Source organism: Juglans regia, chromosome 10 (genome assembly GCF_001411555.2).
Source record: "Juglans regia cultivar Chandler chromosome 10, Walnut 2.0, whole genome shotgun sequence".
In the NCBI taxonomy this organism is placed as follows: Eukaryota; Viridiplantae; Streptophyta; class Magnoliopsida; order Fagales; family Juglandaceae; genus Juglans; species Juglans regia.
In genome coordinates, this window is record NC_049910.1 from 29,017,983 (window position 1) to 29,030,025 (window position 12,043).

At 36.1% G+C, this 12,043-nt stretch overlaps 1 protein-coding gene across 1 annotated transcript; it reads left to right on the forward strand.

The window, feature by feature from the left end:
- Window positions 1-335: 335 nt before the first annotated feature.
- On the forward strand, window positions 336-5,868 carry LOC108984261. Its single transcript, XM_018956155.2, has 8 exons — window positions 336-757; window positions 1,408-1,475; window positions 1,892-2,039; window positions 2,122-2,202; window positions 3,381-3,467; window positions 4,430-4,515; window positions 4,790-4,910; window positions 5,563-5,868. The coding sequence occupies exons 1-8, from the start codon at window positions 482-484 to the stop codon at window positions 5,638-5,640; spliced, it is 945 nt and encodes a 314-aa protein (XP_018811700.1). The 5' UTR covers window positions 336-481; the 3' UTR covers window positions 5,641-5,868.
- Window positions 5,869-12,043: the final 6,175 nt, after the last annotated feature.

Below are 12,043 nucleotides of genomic sequence, written 5' to 3' on the forward strand. Positions count from 1 at the left end.
TTTTAGCCGTTAAGTATTATTTGCCTCAAATTAACATTTACACTAACGGATATTTGGTTAAAAAAGAGATTATATAAAATTAAATTTTTTTAAATTAACAAATACTACGTCAATTTAATTTTTATAAAATACAAAATTAATTTAATTTTGTTATGCTTTATGATCTTGTTTATTTTTACATATAAAATAAGATGAGATTGATTGAGATAAAAATTAAAAATTAAACAAATTATTATTAAAATACATTGACATAGAAATAACGTAGATTCTCTAAACACGGAGACCGCCTAAATAATTGAGATTGAGCATGGCCACGTAACTTGAAAGTGAATCACCGGAATGTGATAAAAGTTTCAAAGCCATTTCCAAATGTTGTACTCGTCGTACGGTGCCTGCTTATCCAACTCTGCTCTGTTCATGTCCCAATATTCATATTACCCAAGTTTGCAGAGGCTGTAACCTGTCCCGTTGGAGGTCCACGATGGCCAATCATTGTCTTGGACTCAGAATACATCAGAGGCTGCCAGTTTTAGCTGGGGTATATCCTTGTTCATCCTCTTATTCACTCACTTGTGCTGTTGGTTCCGTTCCCAGTCCATCAGAAGCACTGAAGAGGTGGAAAATTGGGGGTCGAACTCCTCGCCGCCTGGTATTGGGCCTGGGGGTGTCTGTTTTGGCGCAGTTCATGAGCATGGCTGATACAGTTGGAAGGAATTCTTTCATTGCCTCTGCTAGGCAAAAGTCTAATGTTGAAGAGGTAGTCTTCTAGTTCCAATCATTTTTTAACTTGAAGTCATACACTTACAGTTATGCTTTTTTCATTTAAAATTTTTATTCTGTTTCTGGGTTTTCTGCCATGTTGAGTTTTGAAGATTGGTTGGGGCTATATTGATGAAACTCAGTTGTATAATAAGATTTGTCCACGTTTCCGTTAGGGTTCTTGGGAATGGGATTAATTAATTGTGTTTGTTTAGTTTCTGTGCTGGTATATATCGTTATTTTAAGAATGGATGGATGTCCAGATACAGAAACTCCGTGATTCAGTGGGTGGAGGTGTGGATGAATTTGGGTAATTGCATATTTCTTTGTTATTTTATTTTATGTTCCTGTTTAGAATTACTGTGATGGATTCATTCTGAATAAATGGGATAAACACATCCAGAAAATTGCAGCCATGATCATAAATTGGAAAATCAATTTTTTTTCTTAAAATCATTCGGCAGAAGAGATACCAATATTTTTTTTTCTTAAAGGTTCTGCAGCTTCTCAGATCCTAATATGAGAATCGCACTTGCGCCATGCGACTAAAATTCTGAAGTGCTTCACTTGTTGATTGAATCATGGATAATTTTCATTCTTGTTCACGTTTCCCAAAATTTATTTATTTATTTTATTTCCCTCTCAAAGATATTGAAGAATGCGGAATGGCCAGAGCAATTCCCCTTCAAGGAGGAGGATTTCCAGCGCTTTGATGAGTAAAGGCTCTAATTTTTTTTTCTTTCAGTAATTTCTGTTCTCGTCCCTGTTTATTTCTTGCGGTTCTGATTTTCTTTATGCTTTTTGGTGGTGTTTTTCAATACCAGATGTGACTTCATTTACTATACCGTCTATGAAAACTCATATTTTCATGAGTTATAGTCAATCACTATACATTGGGAGAACAAACTTGGGATATTTTTCATTCCCAGATTTAGTCCCAGTGCAGTGAATAGTATTCTAGATTTTGTTTTATTTCTTTTGTTGAAGAAGTCATTTGATAAGACGGTAGAATTATTGGGACTGTTAGGATTGTTTTCTGTTTCTAAAGCAACTGCAACCTAATCAAATTTTCCCAACCATGTTGCTCAAGCTAAGTTTGTATATCTGGAACATCATTAATTAATTGTTGCAGGTCACCAGATTCATCATTCTATGAAAGCCCACGCTTTGTGACTCACATTGATGATCCTGCCATTGCTGCACTGACAAAGTATTACTCAAAGGTTTTTCCTCCTAGTAACACTCCAGGAGTAAGCATCTTGGATATGTGTAGCAGTTGGGTATGGAATTTCTTAATTTTAATCACCCTCTTTCTATGTTGCATACTTATGTTCTATAACTTATTATCAACCTTATATTTAGGTCAGCCATTTTCCAGCAGGATACAAGCAAGATCGGATTGTTGGATTAGGTATGAATGAAGAAGAGCTGAAGCGAAATCCGGTGAGATCATGCTTTAGTTTGTTATATCCTTCTGCTGAAAATTGGTGTAGAAGTTTTTTAAAGACTCACAAATAATTAAAAATTTGAAAATTTGAACTTGGTGACCCTGAAGACAGAATTTGACTATTGCTGTTGGATAGACATATTTACCCTCGATTAGGGGTCCTATTCCTCAAATGTTGGTGAGATTCATTACAATTGAATTGGAGTCCAGTAGAGTTATTCACAAAGGAGTAGGGGAAGAATGGTAGAGGTGAATGAGTATCAAAAAAGTGCATTGAGTGCCGAGTCCCACACTGAGGGGCTTTATTGTAATTCAAGGGACTTCAATTGTAACTTTAACTTTTCCTTTTCCTTGTGGAGCATAAGCTTCGATGTAGTTTGGCATATCCTTGGGTTGCTATGATGGTATCATAGCCAAATTAGTGATATCATGTGGCCCTGGGGCATTTACTGCAAGTAGTCTCCTAATAGGTGAAAGTAGACTTTATAATGGGAGGATACAGCATATGGAGATAATTACAAAAATGAAAATTACAAATTGATGTGACTTTAATGCGGTATGTTAGATCCACTTTACAATTAAAAGAGTTTTACAATATGATGTATTATATTAGTTCCAAAAGGATACCTATCAAAAAAAAAAATATTAGTTCCAAAAGGCTTCAATTGTAAACTTAACTAGTCATTTTGAAGTATAAGCTCAGATATGGCATAGGGTTTCCTTGGACCATTACACCTAGCACTCTATATAGCATTCACCTAGCACTCTGTATAGGCTCCTGTGTGATAGCTATTGTCTATAGAAAATCAATTAACGGCGTGGAGTCATGGAGTCCCTTTTTTTTTATTGGCACTGAGTGTCCGTGACAAAGTCCCTACTACCCGAAGTTTTCTGCAAGTATGCATCAGGTAATTTAAGGAGAAATTTCCCAGTCCAATAGCCCCAAGAGTGAATACAGAGTTTTGAACTCGGAGTCAGGACATCCAGTTTATATGGCTTGCCCCAGGATCACTATGCTACTGCTTGGGGCTATTTATGGAGTCATAGTGATAGGTGTTACAGATTAGATTCTGATTCATTTGCATTCCATATATGCTTGTGTGGAACTGGTAGTTATGATCTTGCATTGCACTAAGATGTAGACCCACGGTAATTCTAACTATGGACTCTGCAGGTTCTGACGGAGTATGCTGTGCAAGACTTAAATCTGAACCCTAAGATCCCTTTTGAAGATAATTCCTTTGACATTATTACTAATGTGGTATGTCCAAAATTTTCCCATCTCACACATTATTTATCAAACTATGATTGTCTGCTGTAACAAGAGCAAGCACTGCACGTTAAACATTTCTTTTATCTTTAAAGTATGACTTCTCATTAGTACTTAGGATTCCATTGGTTTGGGTCTTAAAGGTGTTTGGCCTCACTAGATCTAATATGTTGCTTTTTACATTAAAAATGCTTACTGTACTTCTACCAGAATTATAGACGACATTGATTTCATTGTGTGATGATTTTTGCTTCACGTAGATTAAAAAATAGATTTCTTTATGTGCACATTGTTTTAAACTAGGGTTCGTTTGGATAGTGAGATGAGATAGTTTTAGATGAGTTGAATAAAATATTGTTATAATATTATTTTTTAATATTATTATTGTTTTAAAATTTGAAAAAGTTGAATGTTTATTTTATTTTGTGTGAGAATTTGGAAAAGTTGTAATGATGAGATGAGGTGAGGTGAGATGAGATGGTTTCCCTAAAGAATTGGCTTGATGTAATTCCTTCATGCGAGTGTATTGATTAAATTCTCCACACCCCAATTTGTCAATCAGCTGACCAAAAGCTCTGTTATTGACCTGAAGACAACTTTTTAACTGTAAACTCCTTCAATTAACTTAGAAAGGAAGTATATTCACAATACCATTTGTAGAATTCTGAAAGAAGTCTCCTGCAGCTGATGTTAGTGATTTCCTTCATCTGAATGACCACTTGAGCTCTTTATTATTTTGAAGCATATAGATGACACAAGTTCCAATAAAACGTCTTTTTTTTGCTCCCCGCTTTGGGGGGGGGGGCAGTGGTTTCAACTTTCAAATTTGTTCCCTGTTCAATCTGTGCTAGATTTCTGTCATTGAATTTTTTAATTGAGAAATATATCCAAATAACACCTCAGTAATTTAGATGTTAAATTAGTACCGTTTTAACATATTTTGGCGTCTGCAGGTCAGTGTTGATTATCTAACAAAGCCTTTAGATGTTTTCAAGGAAATGTGCCGGACTCTTAAGCCCGGTGGACTGGCTATAATGAGGTGATTAGTTTTGACATAATATAATAGAACAACTGTTTCATGAAGTTCTTAGGACGTTTAACCATATAACAAGGCATAATTTATGATCTTGATGATGTATGGTATGTATATCAGCAAGAACAGAAACATTTCTTCATTTTATTTTGCGCCAGAATAAACAAGCTGCTCTTTCTTTACAATCTGCTCACTGTTCAAAGTCCATCATTCTTTTCTTATCTTGCACGATGCATTCTACTTAACTATTTCTAACTTCGTGATATTGGTTATAAATCAGCTTTTCCAACCGATGCTTTTTTACAAAAGCCATTTCTATATGGACATCAACTGGCGACACTGATCATGCTTTGATTGTCGGGTCATATTTTCATTATGCTGGAGGATTTGAACCTCCTCAGGTAATTAAGATCATAGGTTATTTTTCCCCCTCTAAAGCAAGTAGCAAGTGGAGAATAGCCAAAAGAATTTTCTTGGGTATTTGCATTATATTGCTAACCTGTTGATCACTAAATGTTGAGGACTTCTATTGCTTGGCAGTAACCAGAGCTCAGATTATTCTTTTTCCTACATCATGGTTCTTACCTGTATATCAGTTAATCCTGAGGACTTCTTGTTGTTTGGCAATAACCATGGTTCAGATTAGTCTTTTTCCTAACTTCTTCCTCCATATTTAACTTTGCCTCTACTCCAAACCTTAACTAGAAGTGGTCTAATGCAATCTCAGTGAGAAACCACATAGCAGTAGATGTCTTTGGGCTTTACATTCATGTAATACATATGCCATAGGTTTCTTGGAATTACTTTTTAATGAAATTTGTTAGAAACTTCAAGTCTGTGCCCTTTTACATAATCAATATTTCGTTTAGATTCAGCTGACATTTATGAATTCTCTATGCACATAATGCTAGCACCCTGCAATACTTAAAATCGGTCCTATCATGGGCCTTGTAAATCATAACAAATTTATGCGCCTGTACACACACACATGAACGTGATTGTGTAAACCACCAGTGGAGGGTTGCTAACTATATTGCATTTATTTGTTTGTAGGCCGTCGATATCTCTCCCAACCCGGGACGCTCAGATCCTATGTACATCGTATACTCGAAAAAGTTATCTACAGCTTAAGTGAAGCGAACAAGATTTGAAGAGTTATGGTTCTTTTTTCTCTCCAATTAGTGATCTAATTCTGAGAGTAATGATACTGTAACACTATAGAACTAAATGTATTTATTTGCTTCTGTAAATAAACGTTCTGTAATTGATATTTTGCTCCCTTAGAGGGTGAGAACCTCCATGGAAGAATAGAGAAGAAATAGAGAGAGAACGCAGGGAAGGAATAACAGATTTCTCATATCATTTTGCATAACATCTCCAAGTGCGGACGTTCCACCCAAATAGGCCTGACACAGCAGGCGTAACCAAAATATTCCTTTCTAGAAGATTTCCTATAAAACCATAAACTTAATGCAGAAATTCAACATAATGTTTAAAACGTAAAAGGGCCTCAAGGCCGTAACTTTCTACTACAAATGGGCCTTATTCTTTATTAAACTTAAGCCCACGTCCTTCACAAGATTCACGGCCTGATCCACGCTTTCTCTTGATGAGGCCTTCCACTCAGCTCCTAGGGCACTTCCAATTGCACGATTCCTTCTCTGCACTCCCGATTCTCTTCACTTCTTCCTCCTTCGTGCTTCTCCCTAGATGTGTGACAGATACACACCGCTATGCATTTAAATTTGTAATTTTGATGGTGTTAGTTCCACGTTTCGTAATACTGCCAAGTGATATTCGTTGTTACAATCCAGAAATTCAGTATTTGAGGGTTGTTATAATCCAGAAAGGCGTTTGATATTGATGGCTTGATTACAAAAAGCTCGATACTCTAGTATAGTCCTTCCTTTGAACAAGTGAACTAGGATTTCTATTGTGGAAAATGAATTGTTAGTATATTCCTTTATTGTAATCTGTTAGGGAAAGAACACAACAAGCAGATGAACTAAATCCATCATCTCAATAATCTCATGCATCATCACATGCACTTTCTAACAAATCAAATACAGCTCCTCCAGATCACATATGCAGACTTGACTTTCCTCATGTGCTATATTTTCCTTGTATTGTTTCGATTACATTTTATCTGATATCGATCCCTTAACTTATTGGATCCCTTCCATGGTGCTGATTCTATAGCTTCTAGTAATGGAGAAGGCCTCTCAATCTCTAATAATGGTTCTTCTATTCTTTCTTCTTTTGAGTTTAAGCCTCGTTTGTTTTTTCAGAGATGAGATGAGATGGGTTGAGATTAAAGTTAAAAGTTGAATAAAATATTATTAGAATATTTTTTTAATATTATTTATATTTTAAGATTTGAAAAAGTTGAATTGTTTATTTTATTTTATGTAGAAATTTGAGAAAGTTGTAATGATTAGATAGATGATTTGAGAGCAGTTGTCAATATAATAACTACTGCTTTGTTCTTGCTACCGACCACTTTCCTGTGGAGGACATTCAAACAGGAGCCATCCTACTGGCGGAAAAGAGTGAGAATGGTCTATAACAGGTTCAACTTTGGCAGTGTCTTTTCAAGAATAAAAGCTCTTCATCTGCAGTTGCATTTCTGGGCATTAGGACCTCTAGTTCTGGATGGCACTCTAGATTAGGCCATCCTTCTAATGTTATAGTTCAATCTCTAATAAAATCTCACTCTTTGCATGTTTTGTCTTCTAATGGTAATAAAATCTCTCTTTTGTGAATCTTGCCAACTTGGTAAAAACAAAAGGCAACCCTTTCCTCACTCTGCACATATTTTGCATCACCCATTGTCACTTTAGACTGATATTTGGACCGCACCTGTTAGTTCCACCAACAACTACCACTATTATGTTACTTTCATCAATGATTTTTCTTATTTCTCTTGGACTTACTCTCTACACTACAAATTAGATGTGTTTCAAAGCTTTGTTAGATCCAAGTGTCCGGTAGAAAATGCATTCTTAACCAAAATTCAACAACTCCAAACTAATGGAGGAGGAGAGTACAATTCAAACCAAGTTTCACACTTTCTTACTCAACATGGCATTCTTCATAAAAAGACTTGTTCACGTACATCATAATAGGATGGTATGGTTGAAAGAAAGTCGTGTCATGTCCTCGAAGTTGGTCTAACCTTGCTTGCTCAATCATGATTACCTTCCACCTTTTGGGTTGATGCATTTGTCACAGCAGTCTATCTTATCAATTGATTGCCTACACCTATCCTTAACAATCTCAATCTATTTTTCTAGTTGTATAATTCTGATCCAAATTACTCCCAGCTTATGGTCTTTGGGTGTCGTTGTTATCCCTCACAAGCTTAACTTCCAATTCAAGCCATGCATATTCCTTGGATACAGTTCTTGTCATAAAGGATATTGTTGCCTTGATCCTTCTCTTCACTTGTATATATCTCTCGGCATGTGATTTTTGATGAGGACATTTCCTTGGGATAGACAATTCTCCATTGTCTTCTTCCAGCATGGTTAAAAAAGAAGGTCACCCAAGCTGTGAAGAGGTTCACAACACTACAAACTCTTTTCAGCAGCAAAGAAATGCTATGATAAACACCAATTTTCCTTGGCAACGGCGCCAAAAACTTGACAGCTTTCTAAATCTGTCTTCCAAGTGCAGGAGCTATCAAAGTAGTACATGGAGGAGTTTCAAGGTCATTTCCACAGAGACAACAATATTCATGTTGAGCAAACATATAATGAGTTGCATTTTGTGCAATGAACATGTTTGAGAAAGGGATTTTTACATAGCTAAGGAGAGAAACAAGAATATATGCTTATGTACTGGTGCGGAGGGTATTGAGGAAAGGATGGTTATGATCTTTTTATAAAATGGTTTTCTTGGTGTTTGTAAATTGAAGGAAGTGAAACAAATGAATATTAGTGAGGAGTGTGCAGGAAAATTAGATATTGCAGAAAAATAAATACCAATGAAACAAAATATCAAACACCTAGGCTGCAGGTTTCACCTTTTCAATGATTGTTAATGCTCAAATCCCTCTTTACTCAACCACCAACCCATTCGTAAGGATCATGGTTGGAAAATATAATAAATCTTGCACAAGTTATGTCTTAGCCCAAATTCCCTGCTGATGCAAAGCTAGATGTACAATGAAAGAAGTCTATCAAAATCTTGCATCAGTTCAAGTATCAGTTGTGCCTAGCATCTACAACATATCAGGATTCATGAGAAAGAATTCCAAGCTTCTCCGAATATAATAACATTGCAATTCAATAAGTTGTGAAATGGAAATCAATGGAAAAGAGAGCAAATCAAACCAATATGTTTCTGGGTTAGTCCCCAAAACTTAGACTAAATTTCTAAGCCTAACATCACTGAATCCAAACACTCCATCCACATTTTTGAATCTACCCAAAAGAAAATGAAGAATAAAAATGGCCCAAAGGTCTAAAAACGAAAACCCAAAAGAAAACCAAGAGAGGTAAAAAAAAGTCCCTTGAAATGCTTGGCTTTATATTCTTCTCCCGTGCGCTCGTGATTGGCTGGCTCCATTTCCCTTTCATGCCCGTACGTGCTTGCCCCTCTCTGGTTGTGCTCATTTCTCTGTTGCACTTCAACGCTTGAGGCCAGCTGCTGCTCCGCTTGATGCCAGCTGCATGCATGAGTCTGCTGCGTCCGCTGCACTCTCCTTTTTCTCATTCTATTTTTCTTGTGTTTCAGATCCTTAGCCATGTTCCAGAGTCTTCTTTTTGGGTGCTGCACGTTTAGTTGGGTATTTCCAAGAATACCCCTGTGCTTCAATATCCTTCTACACTTGGGATGTCAGCAACTCTTTTCCAATAATGCCCTGCAACATATAAGTAAGATATGAGAGAACTAAATTTGAGGTATTAATTTTGGTGTGAAGTAGCTGCATTGTAACTCTTTTCAAGTGCAAAATATCAGAATTTATCAAGTATCATAATCTACTGCATTATTAAGTGCTTAATTCATTTTTGGTTAAACAATTTATTCACTTTAACAACTTAATCATGCAATTGTGATACCTTATAATAGGACATTTCCTTGGGATAGACAATTCTCCATTGCCTTCTTCCAACATGGTTTTAACTTCTTCACAGCTAAATATTCCCTCCTTTCTGTTTGTTCCTCAGTGTCTACCCATTCTTCTCTTTCCCTTTCTCCAGCACTTGAGCAATCTGCCTCTACAACACCTACCTCTCCCCTCCCATCTTCACCCTTGCTCACCATCCCTACTAGAACCACTCTCTCTTCAACTTTAATTGTGTACCCTACTTCTGTGGCCTCCACAACCCCTCCGTTGTCACCAATGTCTCCTCCATCTCCTCCACTTATCCCTCCCTCTCTTTCCTCAACACTGTAATACTCGGGCCCAAGGCCCAGGCCCAATTTTTTTTTTCTTTTTCAGCTTCTGAAGACCCAGGATACGGTATCATTAAAGTGAGTGGTCTTCCCCTTTCTAGTTTCTTTTTGTTTTATTTTCTTTCCTAGATAGCCCTTCCCCACGCCCAAAATCCTTCACCCTCTGTTAGTTTCTTCAAACCGAAAATCACTCCACCCCGATCTCCATCTTCCCCACGTCCACACGGTTCTGATTTTCTTCCCTTCTTCTGTTACTCAAATCCCTCTCACTAATGCCTATGCATTTCTTTGGCAATTTGTATTTTTGTCCACCCTCATAAAGCCTTACCTTGCAGAGCAACGTCACCCTTCCACGCTGTTGCGCACCATCACCACCAAGGTGCCATCACAAGTGGCCCTCGTTGACACTGTTGCATGTTGGTCAGTTTGCCGAGGCTTCCCTCAAATGAAGCCAAAACTTGGGGCCAAGTGCAGCGAACACTGCACCACAGCCAATAACCACCACGATCCTAACTTGAGGTGCCTTGCTCCTTCACAGCAGCCAATAATTGGAAACCACCTCCCATAGCCACAACAAACAGCAACCCACGATTTTGCCAAGCCAAAACACCCATGTTTTACTGCACCCGAAACAGAGCTTTCGCCAACGCCATGACCGAGAAGCCAGCAAGTGCACGGTGCCTTTGCATCATCCCTAGCAACCATGCCCAACCTCGTGCCACTGCGAGTTGCCATCACACGGTATCTCCACCCCTTCCGGATGTTCCCTTGGTAAAACTCTCTCTCTCTCTCTCTCCCTCTCTTTCCCTCACTACGTTCTCTTTCTCTCCACCATGATCGAGTGACAATTTTCTCTCCACCTCCCTCTCTTAGTGCCATGCTACCGCGCCGACCAACTTCGACCTCCGCCCACCACACTGCCTATCGCGCCTCTCCTTCTCTCACGGTGAGTAGAGACTCTCCTTTGTTGTCTGTCGCATGATTTTGGTCTGGAAATATTTAAAATCTCATATTTCTTTTTGTTCCCTTGTTCTATTTATTGTTTTTCCCAAAACGCCCTTCTCATTTGGATGATTTCATGATATTTATAAAGGAATTTTTTTAAGTATATTTATATTACTGCATCTAGTTTATAGGCACTATGCTTTCTTTCCATTTGATGTTTATTTTGATATTGAGTTTGATTTATTTGAGATGTTTCTTGTAAGTCATGTTTAGCGTGAAATTATAATTTTATGTAGATAATATTTAAAGATCTAAAACTTTAGTTATATAGTCATAAATATGGTTATAACTATTTTCAGTAGTGAATTAATAATAAGATTTTATTTTATTCTAAATGTTTTAAAATCGGTTTGAGTATATCTTACTAAATGAGTTTTTTTTTTTTTTTACATTATTTGAATTTGACATAAATATTTTAATAAGTTGTAAATTGGCTTTTATATTTTAGGAACTGTTGAAATATTGTTTAAATGAGCTAAATGAGCTTGATGTTTAAAATAGATTTGTTGTATTTTACATTAATGGTTTTTTAATGAACTTTATTTTATTGTATTAAGGGACTAACGTATTTTTTTTATTTGGGTTGTGTTTAGTATTGTTGAATTAGGCATGAACTTTTTTTTGGATAAAAATATTAGCCATAATCTTGATTTCACAGAAAATATTTAAAGACTTTAATAAAATTATCTAGTATTAATTTTTATAAGTAGTTTGGTAGTATGTAGTAAGTGTTCAATCTTTAATTTTAAAACACTTTAAACCTATTATATAGAAATAAATCTTTGATGGTTTAATTTAGATATGATTAGTAGTTTACATGAATTTTAATATAAGTATTATTAAAGATATTTTATGTATTACTATTGTTTAAGAAATTTATGATGTCCTACTACTTTATTTGTTGGCACTATTAAATTATTTTTTTAATAATAATTTATAGAAAGATGAGTTTTAAATATAATTAAGTTAATTTTCGAAATGAATTTAAGTTTGTTTTGCCTTATTTGATAAAACTATATTATAATAAGTTTAGAATACACTTTGAACGACGATAGTATTTTGTTAGATTTCCGATAGCTAATAATTATTTAAAAAAAAATTATTTCCGTAGTATGAATTTAAGTAAATG

Bases quoted from the DNA above. Each gene is read 5' to 3' on its own strand.
- LOC108984261 (XM_018956155.2), top strand. From the start codon at position 482: ATGGCCAATCATTGTCTTGGACTCAGAATACATCAGAGGCTGCCAGTT. The intron at 2,040-2,121 runs GTATGGAATTTC...CCTTATATTTAG, and splicing joins TGGATATGTGTAGCAGTTGG to GTCAGCCATTTTCCAGCAGG. The intron at 2,203-3,380 runs GTGAGATCATGC...TGGACTCTGCAG, and splicing joins AAGAGCTGAAGCGAAATCCG to GTTCTGACGGAGTATGCTGT.